The sequence below is a fragment of the Hyaena hyaena genome, unplaced genomic scaffold, assembly GCF_003009895.1.
Source record: "Hyaena hyaena isolate Hyena2069 unplaced genomic scaffold, ASM300989v1 scaffold_371, whole genome shotgun sequence".
NCBI classification, from domain to species: Eukaryota; Metazoa; Chordata; class Mammalia; order Carnivora; family Hyaenidae; genus Hyaena; species Hyaena hyaena.
In genome coordinates, this window is record NW_024081003.1 from 1,412,112 (window position 1) to 1,439,593 (window position 27,482).

Below are 27,482 nucleotides of genomic sequence, written 5' to 3' on the forward strand. Positions count from 1 at the left end.
ACACTTCTGTTGCTTTTCTCTTCACTCCATATGTTGGTATCTTTCTGAGATAAAAGAGCTGGAAAGTGCTGTCGTATACAGTAACTGTGATATGGGAGCCACATCTGTCAAAAACATGTAAGAAAACATTAGGATGGAAAGGGATCATTGATACTAAAATCACTTATTTTCCAAGATGACAAAACCAAGGGATTGGAGAGCAGTCAGTTTAGCCCAAATCACACAGCAGCACAGTAGCACTTCTGGAAGCCCCCAGCCCTGAACCTAATCTTGAGCCCTCCAGTGCGGCACCTTCTACCTGCTTTTTCCACACTACTGTGTTCTCCAAAATAAATAAAAAAAAGACTAACTTGGGGCGCCTGGGTGGCTTAGTCGGTTAAGCGTCCGACTTTCGCTTAGGTCATGATCTCATGGTTCGTGGGTTCAAGCCCCGCGTCAGGCTCTGTGCTGACTGCCAGCTCAGAGCCTGGAGCCTGTTTCAGTCTGTGACTCCCTCTCTCTCTGACCCTCCCCTGCTCACACTGTCTCTCTCTCTCTCTCCTAGAAATAAATAAAACATAAAAAAAAAAGAGAGAGAGACTAACTTCTCCTAGACCTAATTAGACACTTGGCTATTTAGACTTTTCCGGCAGCCTGGAAGAGAGCAGCAATGGGCTGTCTCTCCTGGAAATTATCTGATGAGACTGGAATGCTGAGAATTTGGCCTGTTTCATGGAGGTTGTCCAGCATTGGGCTGAACTAGCATATTTATGCTGTTTGCCATAGTGATCCCTCTAACACTTAGGATCTCGGAGTTGAAAACTGTTGTGGGGTTGTTCCATCCCTCTCGGGACTAACTGTGGCTGCACAGTACCCACACAAGCAATAGGTGTGCTCAGGATTTCGTTACAAGTCTGGGTGAATCCATCTTCTTAGCCATTGAATTTGTACAACTGATGGGGTGAAAGTATAATTTTACAGATTTGTCTCTGTAATGTCATATGCAGGTTCATTTTTTTATGAAGTTCTTTTATTTTACATGTACTATATTCCAGTCTCTAAGGAATGAGCCCAATGAACAAACTCTTCCAATCGTGTGGGGATTTTTAGATTTTTTAAGCATATTCATTTATTTCTATATAATTTGATAATATCACAGTTATTTCAAAGGCTTAGAAGCAGTTTAAGTAAATTAACCAGTGCTATGGGCTTGTTTATTTGCTTAGCAAAGAGAGTGATTACAGAGGTAAAAACTTTAATTCACAGTCAAACCTGTGAAGTTTAGTAGGATTCAAATAACTGAATTTTTATTGTATAGTTCAACTGTATTTTTATTTCTACTTTTGAACTTTTTCACTAACTTCTGAATTAAGAATTTATATATATGTTTTCCCCAAATCAGGCAATTCAAAAGTATATAAAGTTTGGTTTACTCATTCCATTTCCCATAGGTAACCACTTTTCATGAGCTTCAGATTATGTTTATGTACATATATATGTATATAAAATGTACATGTATGTTATATACATGTAAACATGTATTCCCCAAAGTGGGTTTCTCAGAATATAAAAATGGGTTATACTACCACATACTGTTTAGTTACTTGCCAAGTTATATATGTTCCATATGTGGTATCATTTCCACTTGAGGAAGAAAGCTAAAGTTTTAATGTTCTATACATCTGGCAAATTGGTACATTTCGTACTGTTTTTCTTTCCTTTTATTCAAGGACAGAGGCATAGAAATTATAAATGGCAGTGCTTCCAGCGGAGGTCCAAAGGGAAGGACAGCTAGTCTTCATTAAGGTGGCCACCAGGGATGACACTGTGACGCCATATGTGCTGTGATTTTCCTCTGAAGTAGGAAAAGAAAAAGTGGGAGGAGGTGTTGCCAAAAATAATACCATCAACAAGGCCAGGGGGGAAATTTTGCCTACTTAAAAGTACAAACTGTTTTCTAGAACTTTAGGAACTAATTAGGGGTTATTTTCTGTCATTAAAGATGGATGATTTTTTTTTTTAAAAAAACATGTTTTTCTGACTCCTGTCTTCCCTCTTTATATAATCAATTCCTAACTAATTTCCCCCAACTTAGTGAGTTTCTACATCATCAACACAACTTACTTTGGCCTTATTAAAGCACTAATTGACTGTATTTAATAGTCAATTATGATTGAGAGAGGTATCTTTATCTTGAGAGCTTGTTTGGAGGTTCTAGCCAGGGAGCGCAGCTACTCATATACACTTGACCTCTATCGGGGAAGGTCATCCTCTTCAACTGAGCGCCCAGCTTCGGGAGGGACGCACATGAGCAGTGAGGGAGGAAGGGAACACCCGCCTAGCCAGCAAGATCAGCCGAATCAACTCTGGAGATCAGTGGGGAGACAGGATGTCGCAGCCGGATCGCCCTCACAAGAGAGAGGTATCTTTATCTTTAGCCATATATAAACAGTATGGATTTTCAGTAGGAAACAATGAAAATACCTATATGCCAGGCTAGATCTAAACAACCTCTATGGCTTCTTATTTATTAGGGCTTTACTTTTTTCTAAGTCTATTAATATAAATCAATTTACTTCTGTTATTCACTATATTTATAAATATATGTTCTTTCACATTTCTCTCAGAGACTTTCCAAACAGTTAACTGGCATCTTTTCCCACAAAAGGATCCATTCATAATGTCTCCAGTAAGATTCAACTTTACTGGATTTTCCTGGGATCCTCAAATTATCTACTATGCAAAAAACTAGACATTTTCCACAGTTAGCTCAAAAACATTTCATTTATTCATGTTTAAACTGTAATGGAATCTTTCATCATCTTTTATTGGCTTTTCTGCTATCTTTATGCCTTTATCTTCAACATAAAATGAAATTTATGTTTTTTCCCTAAATATATGAAATGAACCACAGGAAATATAAATAACACTTACATAAAAAGTTGCTGCAGATTTTAGTGTATTTAAGCATGAGACCTCCCTCTACATTTTTCCAATTCCCTTCCCTCTCTTAACTGTGCTAATTGAAGCAAATCATAAGCAAGAGCCAAAAGAAGCTAAACATGAGCAGCAAGAAGTATTTTGTTGTATTTTCATCCCACCTCCCTCCTTTTCTACCACAATGAGGAAAATGAGCCCATGTGTCACCCAGTCATGAGCTATGACCCCATAATCTATAAGAATACAAGGTCACTTTGTAAAAAGAAAAGAATGAAAACAGAATTTTGGTATCAAAACAAGATAATGGTTTAGTCTTTACTCTGTCATTTTAAACCAGCAATGCCTTTCTACTGGCTGTAACATAAAGCAGTCACAGAATGTTCTCACCATTGGCTGATGCTGACAAAATTATCAGAGCTACTACCTTTTCTGGGCCAACAACACTGAAAGAGTTAGAATCCTGGCTTTCCCAGAAATGTAGCTATCAACTTTGTGATCCACCATTTTCCCTAAAATAACCCCAGGTGAACAACAACTATGGTACACTCTTCTACAGCCTTGTCCCAGCCACCTTTTCAACAAGAAGTCTGACTAACAGGTCACTAGGTCTATAGAGTGGAGACCACTTAAGATATTTGTCCCTGTTCCCACAAACTAAGTGGCACTAACTGAAAGTTGAGTACCAGTGAAGAAGGTAATATATTGCTAATATAGCCCTGTTTTTGCTCTCTGAGTGGTTTTTCTTATTGTACAATCATAGAGCCAAATAGGGAGATATTAAGGAGACATCTAAATCTACCAAGCTGGAAAATATGAGCCCATCTTAGGGAGTTAAGACTTTATATCATTTTTTAAACTCACCAGAGGAAGGTCTTTGACAGTTTCCCCTTCTAAATCAGATAACAATCGCTAACTGAAAGATACCATCAGCTTAAATTCCTTTAGTACTGACCTTTTCTTTTCTTTTTTGTCTGTGGCAATGGAGATTAGATGACCCATCATCACATAAGACCCCTTCACTTGGAGATAGTATTCAGAAATTATATACCCCATCAGATATAGTTATTTTCATTTATTTTAGGACCTCCAAAAGGATGATTTTCTCTGTACTCTGAACTTCACTTAAAAAAATGTCTATCTTACCCTTAATAAATGAATTTTTGGATGAAAAAATAACTCTAACAAGGAAAATGAATGTAATGCCCCAGCTAAGTTACCATCTTAATTTAGATTAAGCAAAATGCAACCTAAAAAGTATTTCAGAGATTTGGTAGTACTGATTCAGAAACACAGTGCTCAAAATGAGGTGATCTAATTAGAGCTCTAATCATTGGCTAATTTTTTTTTTCAAAATGAAATCTTTTGGTTTGCATAGCATTGTGTAACTGTGTTTTTTATAGTTCTTCCTTCTTGGAGTTGACTGCTAACCATCAGTCTTGTCCATACCTAAGGTTTAATGTTCTGAATGTTGTTGCCTGCTAAATAACCATCAGAGAAGTCCGCCTTTTCCCCCTTGCCTGAAGTAACAAGTAGAATTTATACTTTCTTTTTCTAAAACTCCGCAGAGCATGTGTGTGGCATATGAAGTGGTGTGGAGATCTGTCTGTCTAGTATGTTGCTAATCTCTATACCACATCCTTTAGGGAGAGGAAGCAAAAAGCATTCCTGGTGAATCTGTCACAGAAGAACAGTTTACTGATGAAGAAGGCAACCTCATCACCAGAAAAGTAATCATCATTGGGATTTTATGCATCTCTTGGGATTTAGATTTTCTACTGTTTGCTGTAGTGTCAATACTTGAAACAGAAAACAGAAAAATCTCTTTCACTGTTGCTTCCTACAGATTACTCGGAAAGTAATAAGACGAATTGCTATCCCACCAGAGAGAAAACATGATGACATGGTAATGGAGAGGGGCTGCCAGAGAAAAAGCAGAGGATAAACGCTTTGTGAACTTTCTAGAACATGCTCCTAACAGGCTGGCATCTGCAGTGTGGCAGCTTGAAGCACTTGCTGCTTTTGACATCCTGTGCATTTGATCAGGGTCAAAGAAAAAGACTTTTCTTCTTAATGTTCTTCAACATTATATATTTTTTAGTGTCTTCAGAGTTTTCAGAGATAAGTTCATTTGTGGAGAATAGAATGTGCTGGTTTGAGCATGGGAGAGAAACGAAACTAAAGCTGTCTCTCACCACCAGACCCCTGGGCAGGACCTTCCCCCTGCCCCCACCTCCGCCTCCCTGCAGCACTTTGCCTAGAGCTTAGTGCCTGCCTGGGAGGACGGTGGAGAGCACCTGATGGAGGGCACTCACTTCCAGCAGATGTACAGAGTTTCAATGTTAGAATGGCAAAAAGCTCACATTAAGATCCTTACATCAAATCTATACATTTTCCCTTTCCAGTATGTTCTATAAGGAAGTCTGAATTCCCCCATCTTAACTGGAGGAGGGCTCTCCTCTTTGGATGTATAACAGCCCATTTCCAATGTGCCAGTTAAAGAAATAATCTTAACCACTGTGCAGTGTAACTCAGAAGATGAAACTCCATCTCCCAGGCAAAATACCTCTGGCTGCTTGTCACTCCTTTCCTTTTCTCATTTTGAAAATAGAAACTCCAATAGCCCATGTTTACATAAGAAAAAGTGCACTGAAAATTTCTCAAGACTAACTCAGAAGATTAGAAAGGCTACTGTGTTTCTGTTGTAAAGTGGGTAAAAGTGAAGTATTTGTATAATTTTGCTCTCAGGGAAAAGTGTCCCTGGTGCTCAGTGAAGAGAGGTCTTGTTTTATGGAAAATGGATGCCTGCTTGATCTGCACTAAGAAGGAGGGGTGGGGGTTGGTAATGCCACACACAAAACAGTTCCTCAGATCAACAACATTCACATGGTGGTTAGTTCATGATCAGTGCTTTCCTGAGAAATTTTAGTCTCAACACAACAGATTGCTTAAAATTCTGTTGGCTTAAGAAGAAATACTAATATTTTTTATAATTGGAGTTTGGGTGCCTTGAGAGCTTTGGTGATGATTTCTTTTAGCTTACAAGGAAATGAACAGGCTAACTCATTGTTTTAAATTTTATCACTAACCTTTTAAAATTTTTTATTTATTATTATTATTCTTTTTATTACCACTAACCTTTTATTTATCACTAACCTACCAAGTTACTCCGAAGTATAGTTGTATTACTGTATTCATTCTGATGGTGCTTTCTAGCTTGCCTCGATGATGCCAGGCTTGTGTGGTTACGCGAAATAGATTGTGTGTACTTTGAGATGTGAAGTGACAAAGTGCTTTAAACTGTGTTTCACGTACCTAATCCAGCCTCAAGGGACCAGAATGGGAACCACTCTATGACTAAAACTCTTTTACTATGAAATCTTAATGCATACATTCCTTTTTACAGCAGGGAGAAGGTTATAAGGTGAAGACAGTGAAGAAGGAAATCCGGCATGTGGAAAAGAAGAGCCATTCATAACAGTAAACGGTTAGTCAAGGCTATAGGTGTGCTCATATCAACAACAGTCGGCCTTAACTTCCTGTGAAAACTCTCCTTTTGCTGATGTGTGATTCAGATATCCCCACCCCCCTGCCCTCCTCTCTTTTTCACTGAATTCCAGCTTTGAATGTCCAGTATGAAGTTATTGGAGTTATTTCTATATTTACATATGCATCCGCACACACATACTCCATTCACAGTTCATAAACTTTCCCCTCACAAACTAGTCAGGAATTTTAACTGTAAGTGGTGTTTGCAGAAGCAAATGTAAACAGTGATTTTTGAGTCCCCTGTAAGAGCAGAGGCTCCACGTGAAATGTGGTAGCATTAGGCGGCCTGACAGGAAAACTGTGGCAACAACCAGTTCTTAACCGACGCGCTCTCAGATTTGTGCACATCCAGCCTTTCACCATTTTAGCAAAATGATCTCTAAGAACTTAATTTCAGTTGAAATAGAGTGGTTGCCAATTTTAAATTAAATGGCAAGATCCCTATATACCACTTGGTAGATCTTCTAGAAACCAGGGCAAATTAAATGGAAGGTAAATGGAGTATTGTTTTTTCAATTTTTTTAAAAAATTATTTAATGTTTATTTAATTTTGAAGGAGAGGGAAAGAGACAGAGTATGAGCAGGGGAGGAACAGAGAGAGAGGGAGACACAAAATCCAAGCTGTCAGCACAGAGCCCGACACGGGGCTCGCACTCACAGACCGCAAGATCGTGACGTGAGCTGAAGTCGGACACTTAACTGACTGAGCCACCCGGGCACCCCTGGACTACCATTTTTTTAAGTGAAATGTTTGGTGAATTTTGCTTAATTTTGTCTGAACTTTTCTTCATAGATGAGGATACTTTTAGGAAACAGTGTTTTCTAAGTTGTACATTGTCCTATTATTTTTAGCTATACTTATGAAAGGTCATTTCCTAAGCATGAGAAAAGCACATGGAGCTCTTGAAAAGAAATTTTAAAAGGTCTCCTGAGTCTGTGAGGCAAAGTAGCCTGATTTCTCAAGGGCTGCGCACCAGCAGTTCTCTTAGCCCTACTGGTCAAAATGACAAAGAATATATAGATTCTGGTTTTTACTTGCACAGGTCTTCTTTCCCCAGTGACCAGAATCCTGGTACTGCAGTGTGAATGTGAGGAACCGAGAACTCTATTCTCATGCCCTGAATTTTGTATGTGACTTAACTAAGGCCCAGATAAATCCCTCTTTCTAAGTTTTAATTCCAGTACAGTTAACATATTGTGTAATATTAATTTCAGGAGAACAATATAGGGAGTCAACAATTCTATTCAACACCCAGTGCTCATCACAAGTGCCCTCTTTACCTCGCCTCGACTATTGCTCCCATTGCCCCACCAACTTCCCCTCTGGTAATCATCAGTTTGTTCTCTATAGTTAAGAGTCTGTTTCTTGGTTTGCCCCCTCTCTTTCTTTTCTTTCCATTTGCTTGTTTATTTTGTTTCTTAAATTCCACATATGAGTGAAATCATATTGTATTTGCCTTTCTCTGACTGACTTATTTCACTTAGCATTATACTTTCTAGCTCCATCTATGTTGTGGCAAACGGCAAGATTTTGTTCTTTTTATGGCTGAGTAATATTCCATTGTATGTATGTGTGTGTGTATATATATATATATATATAATCATTTTATTCACCTGAGATCTAGGCTTAGGGTTAGGATTAGGGCAAGGGTGAGGGTGTGTGGCTATTATTGTAGGCCCAGGTAAATTCCTAATCCCTCCCTCTCAAAAAACCTTACCATATGTTTATTCACTCCAAGATTTATTTCACTTTATTTCCATAATGCTTTCTACATAGGCACTGAGAAACTCTTGGTAGACAACATAAGCATGGTACTTGCCCTTATTGAGCTTGTTTTGGGGATTTAATGTTAACCAATCATAACTAATCACATCAGTATAACAGCACTAAGAAAACTACCAAGAACTGCAGAACATTCTGGAATTAACATTTGTTAATACTTGTTAAGTACTTAACAAGTATACTTGTTAAGTGTTCTACTCTGCTCTTCATTCTCACAGCTAACCCTCTTGGACAGATGCCTTATCATCCCTATGTAACAGATAAGGAAATAGGGCTCAAAATGCCCAACATCACATAAATTTTTCAGAAACGTGATACAAACCTGCCACCAGAGCCAAAACCATTAACATCCTCAACCATGTTAACTGGAGACCTGAGGTCCGAGCTGACAGGGAGAGCTTCCTTGAGAAAGTGATATTTGAGCTCAATTTTAAAGACTGAGCAGGATGTGACTGGGTGAAGGAGGGAAGTTTGACAGCGTCTGGGGTCACCTCTAGGTACATGCAGCAGCACTCCACAGTGGCCAGAATGGGGAGGAACAGGAAGGGAGAAGTCAAGAGAACAGGTCAGTGCAGCTGGCAAAGAGTTTGTCCCTTGGGTCTGCAGAGGTAGGAAAGGTGGGAGTTGTCAGGCCGCACAAGTCTCTATAAGGATTCTGGTCTGCATACTAACAGCAGAAGAGAAGCAGTGAAGAAAGAGTCTCAGGCAAGGGTGGGGAATGGTTCAATGTGTATGTTCTGCATCACTCGCTCTCGCTGCAAAGCACAGATGTACCAGAGGGGGGCAATAACAGATGAGCAGAAAACCAAGTAAGAACCTATTGTAGGTGCTGGCTTGGAGTGGGAGAATGTTAAGAGGCAGGATGAATCAGGAGAAATCAACATGACTGCTTTCCACACAGGGTGAGAGATGAGAAAATGATGGATGACATCAGTGCTGCAATATCTAGAATGAACCCACTTGTTATGTGTGTGTTACAGCTGATCCTGGTGCAAGACATATCTAGATACATAGAAATGAATAAAGCACTAAGCGTAAGTTTGTAGTCTTGACTTAGTCCATTTAAGCAGTTGTCAGTGGTAAGTGAAATGAATCTAGAAGAGAGTTCAGTCAGCTTTAATATGCACCTCAACTTTTGCCAGCTAGTTCAGTCAGACCCAGACTCTGGATAGGAAAGAACCAAAGTGGTCGCCCATAACATTGGAGCCATTTTTCTAGAGCACCATCCACCTAGTATATGTGAATAAATGACACCAAAAAACTATGACTGTGCTAGGTCCTTTAGACATGACATGGTCACGAAATGTACAAGAAGTCTTAAAATTACACATAACCCACCCCATAACAAAGTTGTCAGGATCTTGGCTCACATGCTATACCACTCAAAGGAGACAGAAACTCAGCATAAAGCAAACTTAATATGTCAGATGGAAAGAACAGTGATTTAACTGTAAGCCTCACATTACTCTCTGGCGTGGTATTTACCTTCCATAAGTGAACTTGGGAAATGAGTCCAAGAATACCACCTGGAATTCCAGGACACTGAATCTGTGCTCTGGAGAAATCAATTTGCAAATATATTGAGAGTTTTTATATCCCTGCTGGCTGCCTTTTTTTTTTTTTTTTTAAATAACAAAACAACTAAGCAAGTGGAATGCTGCCAAATTCACGGAGTCTCAGATGGCGACATCAAAATTTTTATTTCCCATTTTAGAACCAGTTAAACTTTGAGCTATCTGAACCCTGCACCTGCTTTTCTTTCATATCAAGTCAGTCATCCTATTTTTAATGTAAGGGAAAAGCCAAGGCTTTCAATAGCTATAAAGATGTGTACATAGTGTGTAGTGATTTATGGTTTACAAAGTGCTTTTACATTTTTGTCTTATTTAATCCTTCAAACAAGCTTCTAGTTAGGTTAGGCAGTTTTATTTGCTACCTTTTGCAGATGAATATTCCAAGGCTCCAAGAGGTCAGTGACATTTCTACTGTCATACAGCCTATGATTGGTAGAACTGGGACCGAAACTCAAGATTATTGATACTCCACCTAGTGCCCTTTCTGTTATACTTAGCTGCTGTATTTCTATAATTATGAATAATAATAGTCATGTTCTAGCAAATGATTACTATATGTCAGATACTAGGTAAGATCATTACATACATTACTGAATATAATCCCCAACACAATGCTGTAAGGTAAGTACTACTCTGAAGACCAAAGTTGAGAAAAGTTAAATGATTTACTCAAGGTCCTGTACAACTGATGAGCAAGAAAATAAAATTTGAACTCATCTGTTTTCTAAGTTCTTAACTCATATTCATAGTTAAATAGTATTTGATGATGATGAGAGACCTAAAAGCAAATGTTGAATCAAATAGGTGTACATAGGCAACCTTTAGTAAATGTCCTCATGTTATACACAGTGGAAATACTCATAGATGTTTGTTCTTTTTTAAAATAAAGCAGAACTCCATTTTGAAGGTAGCCATAACCTCTGAGTGTTTACTTTGTGAGTACCATTAGAGGGCTGATTAGTGAGGCTGTAGCAGGGAGGGTCCCCAGATGTAGCCATAAAAGATTATGGAGCAGCTGTATTCCAAACCTCTTTTGGGGGACAGGCTTAGAATCTCACAGCCATGTGGAAGCCAAGAATGACAGTGCTTGCCAAGGGCAACACTTTTTCTCAACCAGAAAATTGGTTCATTTTTTTTCATTTCTTCAAAAAATATTTGACCTTTTGCCTGGCTGATAGTGGAGAGGCTACAATGGTGTTCAATGGTGAAGAACACTTCCATGGGCCCCGCCCTTCCTGATCCCTCAGCCTGTATGGGACAGATGCTTAAGGGCTAAAAGTACGAAGTCCAATATCCAATAAAAGAATAATGCAGAAACATATTTAGACTTTTGGGGGCTAGGAAGGTCACTTTGAAGTCATAACATTTAAGGGCACCTGGCTGGCTCTGTCTGTGGAGCATGTGACTTGATCTCGAGGTTGTGAGTCAAGCCCTACATTGTGTGTAGAGATTACTTAAAACTAAAACCTTTAAAAAGAAAAAAAAAAAAGAAGTCATGACATTTAAACTAAGACCTCATAGGTGGCGCCAACCATGAAAAGAATGGGTAAGAGGAGACACAGACTCCAAGCAAAGGATATGACATGAGCAAGGGCGTTGACGGGGAAAAGGCATAGCTGAGGAAATGAAAGAAGTGTGCACCAGAGCCTGGTGGGCTGGTGGTGGATGAGACAGGCACATGATGACTTAAGTAATGGATGCATCATCACAGGCCAGAGAACGGGCTTTAGATTTCATTCTAAAAGAATTTGAAGCCCCTGAGGGATTTTAACCAAGAGCCTGACCCAATTTTTTTTTAGCACATAGGTTATGTAGAAAATGGGTTGGAAGGGAAACAAGAATAAATTGAAGGTTACTGGTTAGGTAACTGAGCAGTTCAGCTAAGCTGTAAAGGTGGCAGGGTTAGGACTTATGCAGTAGTTTTAGGAAAATCAACAGGTGGATTACCAGGGGCGGAGGGGATGGAGAAGGGTTGAGTCAAGAATGACCCCCAGGTTTCTGGCTGACACAACAGGGCAGTAGAGAAAGGAACAGAAGTAGAATGAGTTTTTTAAACAGGACATCAAACATTCCGTCTTAGATTCAGATTAGAGCCACTTATGAGACATCCAAGTAGTGTGTTAGATACACAAGTCTGGAGTTCTGCAGAAAGGTTGAGCCTGCACTTCTAAAAATGTTAGAGGTAAATGTTGAATACCAGAGAAAGGAAACAGCATAGGATAGATGTGATCACCTAGGCAGTGGGTTAAAGTGAGCAAGGAAGGAGCTCAGGGTGGAGCCCCAGGGAACAAGATTTTGAAGACGAGTAGAGTTAAAAGGTTGCCTCTGACTTGTTTCCCAGACATCTCCAAGCTATTCTATATCCTCTCATCTAAGATCACCTACATGTTCAGCCTCAGCCCTGCAGTATACTTGTGTGGCTTTACTTCAAGACCTCTCAATCCATGCAGTTTCATAGTTGTGGATGAGAGAAACTGTCCTATAATGTAGATCAGCTAACATATTTTGTAAGCAGGTGACCATTGCACATTTAGAGCTCTTTTGCTTCTTAGCTACTTCGTGCAACGTTTGTAACACATACCATGTAGGTAGTAGGGAGGGCACAGTGTTGTGAGACACTATCTTAAGGCTGACATTATCTGAGAAGATTCCTGCCCACTGTAACTTTACGGTCTATCCAAGAGGCATACATGATCATAAGTCACACAAATCAAAATATATAAATGTAATAAACAATATAACAAAATGCTCTAGGCATCCACTGGAAGATATAATTCCCTCTAACAGAGAAGATCTTTTAAAGTTTCTTGGAAGCGCATATTTGAACTAGTTTTTTAAGAAAGAGTAACATTTGAGACATGGCAATGTGGAGGATCATATGTTCTTTGCTCAGGAGTTTGGCTCTTATCCTGGATACAGTGGGGGTACTGGAAGCTTTGTGGCAGGTAAATAATATGATCAGATATGATTTAGGTAACCCTGAAGTAGGAGAGGGAGAAGAGAGTTTAAACACAAGGGCCTCGAATCTGTGACATGCAGGAGGGCCTGAACTGGAGACGAGAGAATGAAAAGTGAAGAATAGATTTGAGGAACCAGATTAATTCCGTGCTGGGAGGAAAGAGGGAGAGTTAGACATCAGAGTTGTAAGTATGTAGGTAATTATTAACAAAATCATAGAACCTAAGACCACAAAACCAAAATTGGGGATTGATGTAGCCTAGGTCAGCATGCAGAGCCTTGACATTTGTTGATGATCAGGGAGAGAAGCCTGGGCTACTGTGATCATAGTGTGGTCATTTTTGGTATTTGGATGAGAAGTGAAGTGGCCTTAGTCGATGGACCCGCCAGGGAGTTTACTAGCTATGTGAACTTAGCCAGGGTCTGTGCCTTCATTTTCTCACCTTTACTGGGGTAGGAATAGCATATCTTGTAAAGTTGTTGTGGGAATTAACTGAATTTACTAACGTAAATTGCTTCAGATAGTGGCAGGCAAGCGCATAGTAAGCACTGAGTAAGTTCATCTATTAGTAGCCAGGACCTGTAGACTAAGATGTGATGGGTGCCAGGAGGAAACAGAGAGAAGTTGGAATGGCAGCGTCACTGAAATTCTCTGAGAAACAAGGGAATGAAATAATTGAAAGTATTCTGACACACAAACCAATATCACATGCAGAGAAATTTCATGGGAAATTACTAAAAGAGGCATTCTCATTCCTCTTTACAAGGAATGAACAGAGATAGATAACAAAATCCCAATGGCTCTAATTAATGACAGGTCTGGATTTTAACCCGGATTTCCTGATTCTGCTTCCTAGAAATTCAAGGTGCCTGAATTGCTTCACTTCTGAATATTTTTCCTGAATTTATTTGGAGTATATCTGCTTTAATGTAGTTTTGTTTTTTAGTTTCCTTACTTAAAAAAAAAAAAAAATCCTAATTAACCAAAAGCCTTGGCTCGAAGGTCAAAAGGAAAGATTCTAGAGTCAGGTGGCTTGACTTCCATTTCTGGCTCTACTATGTACCAAGTGTGCTCCCTTGGGTTTGTTTTATATCTCTATGGCTCTGTTTCCTTTCTGTAAAATGCAAGATACAATACTACCTTATTATTAAATGAGCTAAGCCACCTTAAAACAGTGCCTGGCACATACCATTTAATAATAATAGCTCTACAATTTTATTATTTGATTAGTATTATATCTTTTTACTACCAAAATATAAATCAATATCTTCCCAGTATTTTTTAAACTGGCCCTATGACCTCAAGTATTTTTAAAGTCACAAGTCACTACAGAAAAAAACAAACTCAAAAAACCACTTATTGGTTGGTATTTGTTTAACAAATCTACGTGAACTGGGAATTATTTTTAAATTTCACTGCAGTGTATCATGATTACATGAAGTAACTAGAATTAATGCTTAGGAAAAAAATGTTTTTAGTCCCATGACTTCTGTAACTCAAGAGAGAAAAAGAGGAGGGAAGGGAAGAGACTTGGGTAGGGAGAGAAGGGAATAGCATGACAAATCTCCATTCTCAGTAGGCTATAAGAAAAAGATACCAGAAAAGGCTTTCTTTCCTAAAGCTGTAAAAGAGCCAAGTCTTTAAAGATGAGTAACAGTTAACCTGCCAAGGTGGATCTCTTTAAGGAGAGCACAGTCTATACTTTCATGGAGATGACATTTGAGACAAACTTGAAGGATGGACAGGAGTTAGATACTAGTGAACATTGGGGAAGAGAAGTGTAGGTGAATACAAAGTGATGAGCAAAGAAAGAAGTTGGTGGGGCAACCGGGTGGCTCAGTTGGTTAAGAATCCAATTCAATCTCAGCTCAAGTCTTGCTTTCAGGGTCCTGAGTTCGGTCCCTCCATGCCCAGCATGGAGCCTACTTTATTTTTTTCTTCTTAAATAGTTTATTGTCAAGTTGGTTTCCATATAACACCAGATCTCATCCCAACAAGTGACTTCCTCCATGCCCACCAACCCCCTTCCCTTCTCCCCCACCCACATCAGCCCTCAATTTGTTCTCAGCATTCAAGAGTCATGGTTTGCCTCCTTCCCTCTCCCCAACTATTTTTCCCCTTCTTCTCCCCCATGGTCCTCCATTAAGTTCCTCCTAATCCTCCCTTATGTGCGAACATATGGTATCTGTCCTTCTCTGCCTGACTTATTTCGCTCAGTATAACACCCTCAATTTCTATCCATGTTGCTACACATGGCCAGATTTCATTCTTTCTCATTGCCATGTAGTATTCCATGGTATAGATAAACCACATCTTCTTGATCCATTCATCAGTTGATGGACACTTAGGCTCTTTCCATGTTTTAGCTATTGTAGAGAGTGCTGCTAGGAACATTGGGGTCCATGTGCTCCTATGCCTCAGCATTTCTGTATCCCTTGGGTGAATTCCTACCAGTGCTATTGCTGGCTCATAGGTAAGTTCATTGTTAATTTTTTGAGGAACCTCCACACTTTTCCAGAGGGGCTGCACCAGTTTACATTCCCACCAACAGTGTAGGAGGGTGCCCGTTTCTCCACATCCTCGCCAGCATCTAGAGTCTCCTGATGTGTTCATTTTTGCCCATCTGACTGGCATGAGGTGGTATCTCAGTGTGGTTTTGATTTGTATTTCCCTGATGAGGAGGGATGCTGAGCATCATTTCATGTGTCTGTTGGTCCTCTTTGGAGAAGTGTCTATTCATGTCTTCTGCCCATTTCTTCACTGAATCATGTGTTTTTTGAGTGTGGAGTTTGGTGAGCTCCTTACAGATTTTGAATACTAGCCATTTATCTGATATATCATTTGCAACTATCTTTTCCCATTCTGTCGGTTGCCTATTAGTTTTATGGATTGTTTCCTTTGCCGTGCAGAAGCTTTTTATCTGATGAGGTCCCAATAGTTCATTTTTGCTTTTGATTCTCTTGCCTTAGGGGATGTGTCGAGTAAGAAGTTGCTGCAGTGGAGGTCAAGGAGGTTGTTTCCAGCTTTCTCCTCTAGGGTTTTGATAGTTTCCTGTCTCACTTCAGGTCCTTTATCTGTTTTGAGTATATTTTTGTGTATGGTGTGAGGAAGTGATCCAGTTTCATTCTTCTGCATGTTGCTGTCCGTTCTCCCAGCACCATCTGTTAAAGAGGCTGTCTTTTTTCCATTGGATACTCTTTCCTGCCTTGTCAAAGATTAGTTGGCCATACATTTGTGGGTCCAATTCTGAGTTCTCTATTCTATTTCTAACCTTTGTGGTTCCATACAAATTTTAGTACAGTTCTAGCTTTGAGAAGAATGCTGGTGCAATTTTGATTGGGATTGCATTGAATGTGTAAATTGCTTTGGGTAGTAATGACATTTTAACAGTATTTATTCTTCTGATCCATGAGCATGGGATGTTTTTCCATTTCTTTGTGTCTTCTTCAATTTACTTCGTAAGTTTTCTATAGTTGTCATCATACAGATCTCTTATATCATTGGTTAGGTTTATTCCTAGGAATTTTATGGTTTTTTGTGCAATTGTGAATGGGATCAGTTTCTTGATTTCTCTTTCTGTTATTTCATTATTGGTGTATAAAAATGCAATCGATTTTTGTACATTGATTTTGTACCCTGCAACTTTGCTGAATTCATGGGTCAGTTCTAGTAGGAACCTGGTGGAGTCTATCAGGTTTTCTATGTAGAGTATCATGTCATCTGCGAAAAGTGAAAGTTTGACTTCTTCTTTGCCAATTTGGATGCCTTTGATTTCCTTTTGTTGTCTGATGGCTGATGCTAGGACTTCCAGCACTATGTTAAACCACAGTGGTGAGAGAGGACATCCCTGTCGTGTTCCTGTTTTCAGGGGGAAAGCTCTTAGTTTTTCCCCATTGCAGATGATGTTAGCTGAGGGCTTCTCATAGACGGCTTTTATGATGTTTAAGTAAGGTCCTTCTATCCCGATTTTATCGAGGGTCTAATTGATTAAGAAGGGATGTTGTATTTTTTCAAATGCTTTTTCGGCATCTATCGACCGGATCATATGGTTTTTATCTTTTCTTTTGTTAATGTGATGTATCACATTGATTGATTTGTGAATATTGAACCAGCCCTGTAACCCCGTAATGAATCCCACTTGATCTTGGTGGATAATTCTTTTTATGTGCTGTTGGATTCGATTTGCAAGTATCTTGTTGAGGATTTTTGCATCCATATTCATCAAGGATATTGGCCTGTAGTTCTCTTTTTTTGCTGGGTCTCTGTCTGTCTTGGGAATCAAAGTGATGCTGGCTTCATAGAATGAGTCCGGAAGTTTTCCTTTGATTTCTGTTTTTTGGAATAGCTTGAGAAAAGTGGGTATTAACTCTAGTAGAATTTAAATGTCTGGTAGAGTTCCCCAGGGAAGCCATCTGGCCCAGGGCTCTTATTTGTTGGGAGATTTTTGATAACTGAATCAATTTCTTCCCTAGTTATGGGTCTGTTCAGATTTTCTATCCTTCCCGTGTGAATTTTGGTAATGCGTGTGTGTTTAGGAATTTGTCCATTTCTTCTAAGTTGTCCAGTTGGTGGGCATATAATTTTTCATAGTATTCCCTGATGGTTGCTTGTATTTCTGAGGGGTTGGCTTTAATAAGTCCATTTTCATTCATGATTTTGTCTATTTGGATACTCTCTCTTTTCTTTTTGAGAAGGCTGGCTAGAGGTTTGTCAATTTTATTTTTTCAAAAAAACCAACTCTTGGTTTCATTGATCTGTTCAACTGTTTTTTTGGATTCTGTATTGTTTATTTCTGCCCTGATTTTTATTATTTCTCTTCTCCTACTGGGTTTGGGGTGCTCTTGTTGCTCTCCTTCTAGTTCCTTTAGGTATGCTGTTAGATTTTGTACTTGTGCTTTTTCTAATTTCTTGAAATAGGCCTGGAGTGCAATGTACTTTCCTCTTAGGACTGCCTTTGCCACATCCCATAATGTTTGAATTGTTGTATTTTCATTTGCATTTGTTTCCATATATTTTTAAATTTCTTCTCTAATTGCCTGATTGGCCCAATCGTTCTTTTGTACGTTGTTCTTTAATCTCCATGTTTATGGAGGTTTTCCAGACTTCTTCCTGTGATTGATTTCAAGTTTCATAGCATTGTGGTCTGAAAGTGTGCATGGTATGATCTCAATTCTTTTATTTTTATTGTGGGCTGCTTTATGTCCCAGTATGTGATCTATCTTAGAGAATGTGCCATGAGCCCTTGAGAAGAAAGTGAATTACATGGCCTCAGGATGTAGACTTCTAAATATATCGGTCAAATCCATCTGGTCCAATGTGTCATTCAAGTCCATTATTTCTTTAGTGATTTTCTGTCTAGTTGATCTATCCATTGCTGTAGGTGGAGTATTAAAGTCCCCTGCCATAAGCACTTTCTTGTCCATAAGATTGTTTCTGTTTGTGATTAATTGTTTTATGTATTTGGGTGCTTCCCTATTCAGTGCACAGACATTTATAATTGTTAGCTCTTCCTGATGGATAGACCCTGTAATTATTATATAATGCCTTTCTTCATCCCTTATTACTGCCTTTACTTTAAAGTCCAGTTTGTCTTGGGGTGCCTGGGTGCTCAGTTGGTTAAGTGTCTGACTTTGGCTCAGGTCATAATCTCATGGTTCGTGGGTTTGAGCCCCACGTTGGGCTCTGTGTTGACTGCTAGCTCAGAGCCTGGAGCCTGTTTCAGATTCTCTGTCTCCCTCTCTCTCTGACCCTCCCCTGTTCACACTGTCTCTCTCTATCAGAAATAAATAAAACATTAAAAACAATTTAAAGTCCAGTTTGTCTGATATAAGTATAGCTTTCTTTTGACCTCCAGTAGCATGATAGATATTTCTCCATCCCCTTACTTTCAATCTGAAGGTGTCCTCAGGTCTAAAATGAGTTTCTTGTAGGCAGCAAATAGGTGGATTTTGGTTTTTTATCCATTCTGCTACCTTATGCCTTTTGATTGGAGCATTTAGTCCATTTACATTCAGTGTTATTATTGAAAACTATGGGTTTAGAGTCATTGTGTTCTTTGTAGGATTCATGCTTGTGGTGGTGTCTCTGGTACCTTGTGTTCCTTGCAACATTTCCCTCATAGAGTCCCCTCGGGAATTCTTGTAGGGCTGGTTTAGTGGTGACGAATTCTTTCTATTTTTTTTTTTTTTTGGGGGGAAGACTTTGATCTCTCCTTCTATTCCAAATGACAGGCTTGCTGGATAGAGGATTCTTGGCTGCATATTTTTTCTGTTCATCACACTGAAGATCTCCTGCCATTCCTTTCTGGCCTGCCAGGTTTCAGTAGATAGGTCTGTAACCACTCTGATAGGTTTCCCTTTGTATGTGAGGGCATTTTTCTCCCTAGCTGCTTTCTGAATTCTCTCTTTATCCTTATATTTTTCCAGTTTCACTATGATATGTCGTGCTGAAGATCGATTCAAGTTACGTCTGAGCAGAGTTCTCTGTGCCTCTTGGATTTCAGTGTCTGTTTCCTTGCCAAGATTGGGGAAGTCCCCAGCTATAACTTGCTCAAGGACTCCTTCAGCACCTTTCCCTCTTTCTTCCTCTTCTGGAATTCCTATGATATGGATTTTGTCCTGTTTGATTGTACCGCTCAGCTCTTGAACTCTCCTTTCATGTTCCTGGATCAGTTTATCTCTTTTTGTCTTGGCTTCCTCTTTTTCTATAATTGTGTCTTCTAATTCACCTGTTCTCCTGTTGCCTCTTCCATCAGTGCATTGGACGCCTCCATTTTATTATGCACCTCATTTATAGCATTTTTAAATTCATCACAACTATTTTTAAGCTCCATAGTCTTTGTAGCAATAGTTTCTCTGATGTCTTCCATGCCTGTTTCAAGCCCAGCGATTAATTTTATGACTATTATTTTAAATTCTTGTTCAGGTATGTTGTTTATATCTGTTTTGAGCAGTTCTTCAGCTGTCATTTCTTCCTGGAATTTCTTTGGAGGAGAGTTCTTCCATTTCATCATTTTAGCTGGCTTTCTGTCTCTCGTTAGTTTTAAAAGCTTATTATGCACTCTGAACCTGTGACTACTGCTGTATTAAAGAAGGTTCATTGACTGTCCAAGGCCTATATCTTCAGGAAGTGTTCTTGAATGGTGTCTCTTGGTCTCTCTTATTGAGACTTTGGTTATTTTCTTTCCCTACTCATAGTGGTATTTGGGACTCTCCACCATGTGTACTTTGGCTTGTTTCTTAAGGTAGCCCTGGAAAAGAAAACAGAAAGACAAGCACACAGGGAACAAAGGCACACGAACACACAGACAAATCCAACAAACACACAAACTGAAAGGGAAAAAGAAAAAGAAAAAAAGAAGGAAAAAGAGGAAGGAAGAATAACAAATAATAAAAATAACAAATAAAGAAGAAGAAAAGAAAATAGAAAAGAAAAATCCCAAAAGATAAAGGACAGTTTAAAAGCATAAAACCAGAATTCCTAGCTACAAATAAAAAGCAGGGTGTATGCAGTGCTGATGGAAGAGCATATGCAAAGAGAGAAATGAAAGGGTGGGAAGGAAGTTAAATTGGACAATGACCAGTCAGAGAGACTAAAAGCCTTAATTTAGAGAGAGAAAGAGAAGAATATGGTAAGAGGCGAGAAGAAAGAAACGAAGATAATGTTACTCAGAGAAACTGTACAGTCTGATTACTCCAGAGAGAAAGAGAGACAGACAGAAAGGTAGAGGTGGAGGTATAGAATATACATCTAGAGAATGGATTAAATGTGACTGTTTAAGCAAACCAATGACCACAGTGCCCAGACCGGGGGTGGGGTGGGGGCAGGGGCGCATATACAAATGAGACAAGGGAAAATATACCTGAATAGAAGGAATTGATCTAGAATTAATCACGGTAGTGCATCCATGTTGGTCTTGCCCCAGGATCCGGTAAAAAAAAAAAAAAAAAGCAGCTCTCTAGAGGGGATGGTCATGGTTTGGTGTAGGCAGATCTTAGCTTCCACTGCATACTGTGGCAGCTCCCTGAGGTCCTGCCTTGGTGGTTGTAGGGAGAAAAATGGCAACTTCCCAGTCCCTTCTCGGACCAAGTGTTGCAACTCACTCTTTTGGGTCCGATCTCCCTATACTGTGTGTGTAGCCAAGTTGGACTGAGGTCTATGTCCCAAGCCACACCTTGTTTCCAGATCTTAGTCCGCATGCCCCATTGATACTGCCCAAAATATAAACCCACATGCCAAGTCCCTCCAAGCAGTTTCAATCCAGCCACCTCCCCACTGGGGATTGAGCTGAGCCAGAAGAGGGCAGAGTGGCTTCACGAGCGCCGCCTCCCCTCCAGATTGGGCTGGAGAGCAGAAGAGCAGTTTCTTCTGGCGTCCCCTATGACCTCAGTCATCCAGCTCAAAGTCAGCTACACAGCTGGAAATTGGATCACTCTGTGTCCCAAGCAGAGGTTTTTCTCTTCTCCAGGGACAGGTACAGTTCCTTGAGCAGTTTCAGCCGCTCTTTCTTTTCCCCTCGAGTCACCGTGGCTTCCCGCAAAGGGGCTCTCGCTCCCCCCTCCGTGTCTCCAGGTCCCAGCCGGTTTTTTATCTTCCCCAGTTTGACTCACGCTATAAGTTGTTTTCTCAGTGGACTCGGTCTCCTTTTCCTCCCAAACTCCTGGATTCTGTAAGGGTTCCTACGGCTTCAGGCCTTCTCCATTTGGGAGATGGGGGCAAGTGAAATGTATGGAACTCCCTACTTCTCCGCCATCTTACCTAGCTAGAGCCTACTTTAAAAAAAGAAAAGGACACTGGAAACCAATGTGTTGATGACTAGCACGCAGTCTAGCTCCCCCTATTGTGGTCCATGGAGTGTCAGCATCACCTGGGAGTTTTGTTAGAAATGCAGCATCTCTGGGTTTACCCTGATCCACTGAATCAAAATCCACATTTGAAGATCCTTTAGGTGATATATAAGGACATTAGACTTTGAGAAGCAGTGTTCTAGAATATATCACTGGCTCTTAAACATGGTTGAACATTCAAATAATCTGGAGAGTTTTTTAAAAGTGTTTTTGATGTTTGAGGTTTGTTTTTTTTATTTTTAGGAGCTCCATCTCAAGAAATTCTAAATAAATTGGCATGAGATGTGGTCTGGACACTGGGTGTTTTTAAGTCTCCCAAGATAATTCTAACGTGCACCCAAGATTTAGAACCACTGGAGATTATGAAAGAAAGCTTCTCACTGAAGGGTAGTGGACAATAAGCCTGATTGGTCTGAACTTCAGAAAGCTTAATATACCGAACTAAAGACAGATGATTTTTTTGTTTTGCTTTTAAGGTGGGCACTAAGAGCTAAAAACCACTGGTATGTGGCCATATAAAGGAAATGATGGTTCTAACTCAAGCATACCCCTGACTTGAAAATGGATGTGGAAAGTACAGCATTCATCTGTAAGACATAAACTGCCATGAAAACACACTGATAGCTGTTTCTCTATATATTAAAAATGTTTCTTAAAATTAAAAAATATATAAGGGTGCCTGGGTGGCTCAGTCGGTTAAGCTTCTGACTGGTTCAGGTCATGATCTCATGGTTCGTGGGTTTGAGCCCCACGTCGGGCTCTCTGCTGACAGCTAGCTCAGAGCCTGGAGCCTGTTTTGGATTCTGTGTCTCCCTGTCTCTTTGACCCTCCCCTGCTCATGCTGTCTCTCTCTCAGAAATAAAATATATATATATATATATATATATATATATATATATATATATAGTGAAATGATTAAAAGGAATGTTTGTCTTTCTGAGTTAGCGTCTACTACCTTTGGTATTTAAAAGCATGAAAACCCAAAGACAGAGTCCTAAATGCAAAGTCTTCTATCTCAGATGTATTACCTACACCCAAAAAGGGAAATGGACTCAAATTCTATCTCTGAAATGTCATCTTGATGGCTCCTGCCCTCATACCTTTCCATCAGATGGCGCTCTCATCACAATTTGTAAGATGTCAATATTTTATGATAGTCATACAGTCTCTCAGCTGAGGCACTCATGGTTTTTGTAGAACCCTGTACTTGGTATAAACTCTTTTATCCAGTGAATGACCTTCCTGCACCCTGTGTGGTCAGGGAAAACACACTCTGATTGTATGACCAAGAACAAGAGAGATTTACAAGGGGAACTCATTCCCAATCTTTTTCTTTTTAACTGTCATGGACACCACACCTGAATATAAATGGACATAATAGCATTTTAAAAATTATAGACACATATTCAATATTTCTATAAAAGATAACACATGCTTGCATCAAGTTGATAGGAGAAACACTTTGCTTCTTATGGCAAAACTGACCTGGGAAATTGGATTACCTTTTAGAAGAGAGGATGCCAAACAAATAAAGTTCAACTGGGCTGTAGTGATGATTGCCTAGCTATATAAATTTATTGAAAAGTATCAAACTGTATATTTACAATAGGTAAGTTGTATGACATGTAAATTACATGTCAGTTAAGCTGAACAGTGTGGGAATGAGGGGTTCAACTAGAGAAGACTACCGACGAGCCTCGCTAGGAAGACACAAGGAGAACACGGGGGTAACATCATCATAGGGTCATCTAAGAACCCTGGTGCCCAGAAGATTAGGTGTAAGTGGTAACGGAGGTGAGAAAATCCTGATCCTACTTGGATTTATTTGTCCACTTTCTGGGGCATGGCCTGCCCAATAAGTCACTTTCCTTCTCTACAACCTTTACAGAGTCATGGGAAGGAGGTCAGATACTGAAATCACCCCAGAAGGAATTGACACTTTGATGTTTTTGGCTCTGAGCATTAGTGACCTGGGGCATGCTGGCGAGTAGCACTTTGAACACTAAAAAGGAAGCAAGAACTAGTAGAGCAGACAGAGGAAGTACTGTACTAACATGTTTACATAAGCCGAGGTGTCCTGGGCGATCCCTCTTAAAGAGACAGAAACTTGTCCAGTATAAGAAAACAACATCAGGGTCACTGACGACACCCTTGAGCCCCAACAGAAGCCCAGTTCTGCAGGTGCTTCTAGGCCTACACAAAGGGTCTGCTGCTTACTAGGGAGTGGACACAGTTATTCCTACATTGTGTTTTTGCCTTCCTCGGGTTTTCTACAGGGGCTGGGATTCATTTTCAGGCCAGAATTCAGGTCTGTCACTTCACACTGATAGAGGACAATGAACTATATGTAGGAAAACTTTGTTTTATGAAGAAAGAGTTCAATAGCAAAAAGGACTGATTTATTTTGACCATATTAAGACTGGTTATAAAACACACAGACTTTATGCAATTATTACTCAGTAAGACAAGATGTTCTCAGCCTCCAGAAAGAAGCTCAAATATAATGAATCGATTTTGTCGTGACTGATGTGGGGCGGGAGGAGGGAAAGTATTCTTTGCAGTGATGGGAGACAGTCTTTCATTTTAATTTGTGCATGGAAAAGCAATTTCAGAGTAATGAAGTAATGATGCCGTTCTCCCTTTCTGAAAGATGAGTTGCACTTTGGGGAATGAGCCCTTATAAAAAATACAGACATTCCTGAAATGCTCTAATCTGACTCAATATCCCTGGCTCTTTATGCTCATGAGGCCCCCAGACCCTCCTGATATTTTGACGTTGATGGAAATCCCACACAGCACCTCTGTGAGCCTCATTTTATAGACAAGACTAGGCCCAAAGGGCTGTAAATGGCTTTCCCAAGTACCTGAGTGACCTAATCGTTAGATAGAGCCCTAGAAGAGGGTCTTTTCCAATACAATCTCAAAAACCACAAATACAGTGAGCAGTGTCCTTTGGAGATCACAGGGTTACCTAGAAAAAGTCACTGCCTTCAAAGAGCTTTCGAGTACACCTCAGGGCTTTGTCCTAGCAGATCATGTTGGTAAAAAGAATTGTGTTAAACCACCCCATTAGAAAGTAGAGGCCTCATTCTCTAAGGCTTTTCTGTTGAATGGGAAGGAAGGCTTAGGCAAGTTCTAAGAAAAAAGGAATAAGGGAGAGAGAAAGAGAGAGAGAGGGAGAGAGAGAGAGAAAGAAGGAAAGAAAGAGAGAGAGAGAGAAAGAAAGAAAGAGAGAGAGAGAAGGAAAGAAAGAGAGAAAGAAAGAAAGAAAGAAAGAAAGAAAGAAAGAAAGAAAGAAAGAAAGAAAGAAAGAAAGAAAAGAAAGAAAAGAAGCAAGCTAACCTCACTCCTTCTTGTCTGACTTTCCACAGGATCATGTGATTTTACTGCCAGTATTGAGGAAGTCATGGAAGAGATGTCAGCAGGAAGTAAAAATTCATGGAGAAGGGTGTGTGTGTTTGCTGCTTCCACACATTAATGGCATGATTTTTTTTTAATGCAAAAAGAAAAAAAAGAAATCTACCCACATTTTAATTTAGCATGAGCCAATTTACAGAGCATGGAAATTCACTTTCATTCCCAGGATTGGCGCGTGTGCAATTAGCAATGCAGTGTATATACAAGAAGCCATGCTGTTAACAGTTTATCTTAAGTAATTTGGTGTCATTTAAAAAAGGAAGAAATTCCTGCCGCCAGAAGGGACAGAAGATGGGATGATGAAATCACAGAGAAACACTAAAATTACTAACTCCACAACAGCTCGCCTTATTTTTCTTGGACCCAAACTGTCAGGGTATAAACACTATTTGTTTCTTTTTTAAAACATCTATAGTTTTGCTGTAAATAATAACACTGTATAAATTCTAACAGAAAAATAGAATAAATGTTGATAAGGCACTGCCTCTTAGAACACAAACAGAATATTGCAAATGCATTTAACATACTAGGGGTCTCCAGTGACTTCACCCTAGAAGAGGAGGGAGGGGCTCTGGGTGGGGGGATCTTCACTGATTCTTGTATATTAGCAATTATAATGTTTGTATATGCAAAACTGCTAGCTTGATTTTAAAAAAACAAAAACAAATCTTTAAAATCTGCTGCAAATTTAAATAATTCCCAAAATGAGGAATTCTGTAGTTCTGTGAAAAAATTTTTTCTTCAGAATACTAATATTTTGATGCATGTGTATCACCTTATTTTGATTAAATCTTTTCCAATTTTGCAAACACTACAGTAAACGGCAACACAGAAGATTTTATCTGTAAACACAAAGCCCTTCATCTAATATTTGTTGCTATTGCCAATTTTTCAATGAAATGACCTAAAAATGAAAAAAAAATAACCTATACAGTAGTTGCTTTAGGGGGCGGGGGGTGCTGTTAGTGCTTAAAAGGGGGTAATGCTTGCCGCTTTAGAGGTGGATGGTGCTCATAAGAGGCCCCAGTCGGGGGTATTTAAAATGGACTGAACAGAAATTCTTAGCTCGTAGAATGGCAGCACGCTGTACAATTATTACTGTATCGTGTACTGGCTATAAGATGTAGACACCTTTGAATAAGCCAATCATTTGTAACCATTCTAGCAGTGTCATATTAGGTTAATAAGGCTGCTGTGTTTTAAAGGGCATTTTTATTTAGGTTTTGGTGAAATCCTTTAATTTGTTGATTATATTCATATAAAATCAGCATTCATTGACACATAGCTCTAATGACATGTATGAAAAACCATACACTGGATGACCTAGTCGATTATTTAAGCATAAAATAAATTGTGTTAAACTCTTCACCCACCTGTGCTCTACAGTGTCCTTGTGTTCTCTGGCAGAAGGTAACTGTCCTCCAGCCGCCCGCAGCAGCCCTCCCCCCAGGCCTAGCTGAGCCTCTGTGGTCACTGGAGTCCCTTTCGGTTCTGCCCTGCAGACTCTCAGCTTATAAAAATTCTGTGCATTTCGTGGAGGATGCCCTCATCCTGTTTGTGCCGCACCCAGAAAAGTGATGACTGGGGGCTTACTGCAACCACATGTCCAGAAGTTGTCAACGGACAGCTCCAGGAACCCTCCAGGCTGCAGGGCCTTTTAGTCCCTCGCTCACTTGTTTGTTTGCAGTTGGCATTCGTTGTCAGTGCTTAGAAGTTGGGAGATTTCACATAAGACCCAAATTTCTAACCTTCCCTAAAAAGCAGGATTTGGCAACAACAGTCCTCGTTTCCAGAAGGCAACGACTTGTGGGGCCATGTTGTCCCTGCCCTCCAACCAGATGTGAGGTCCAGGCAGCACAGAAGCCAGCCCTGCCTCTTACGTTTGTTAGTCCTGACTAGCTTGGTAGGCACTGAGGTTTGCAATCAGACACTACATGATTAATTCAACAGGGCCAGAGACCATGGCTGTTCTAATTTTCATTCTAGCCCAGAACCAGGCATATAGCAGTGGTGGTACTAGTAATTATCACTAAAACTGGAGCACTCACTATATACCCAACTGTATAATAAGTGCATTGCATTGATTAATTCAGTCCTCATAACCACTTCATGACATAGGTACTGCCTTTGGTAGTAATTGTCCCCTTACAAATATTAAAGGGGCTTGGATCCATTACATAGGGTCACATATTTCATGTCCATTAAAGATGATTGCTGATGCGGCACCTGACTGGCTTAGTTGGTGGAGCATGTGACTCTTGATCTCAGAGTCATGAGTTTGAGCCCTCCATTGAGGGTAGAGTTTACTTTAAAAAAAAAGAAAGAAAGAAAAGAAAGATGATTGTTGAATTGGATGCATTGTTCCCAACGAAGATTCAGTATCAATGCAGAACACATGTACAGAGAATTTACTTTACATGAATAATGGGGCTAGGCTG

General features: G+C 39.7%; 1 protein-coding gene across 4 annotated transcripts in view; it reads left to right on the forward strand.

Moving 5' to 3' along the window:
- ANK3 (ankyrin 3) overlaps window positions 1–26,416 on the forward strand; it is a 341,189-nt gene extending 314,773 nt beyond the window's left edge. For 3 of the 4 annotated variants that reach the window (XM_039250504.1, XM_039250503.1, XM_039250505.1), the window contains 2 exons: window positions 6,323–6,403; window positions 24,999–26,416. In XM_039250504.1, coding sequence (XP_039106435.1) covers window positions 6,323–6,394 — 72 coding nt within the window. In that variant the 3' untranslated portion in view covers window positions 6,395–6,403; window positions 24,999–26,416. Of the gene's footprint in view, window positions 1–4,562; window positions 4,647–4,762; window positions 4,823–6,322; window positions 6,404–24,998 lie in introns of all 4 variants that reach the window. The other variant, XM_039250506.1, reaches the window with a different exon arrangement.
- Window positions 26,417–27,482: the final 1,066 nt, after the last annotated feature.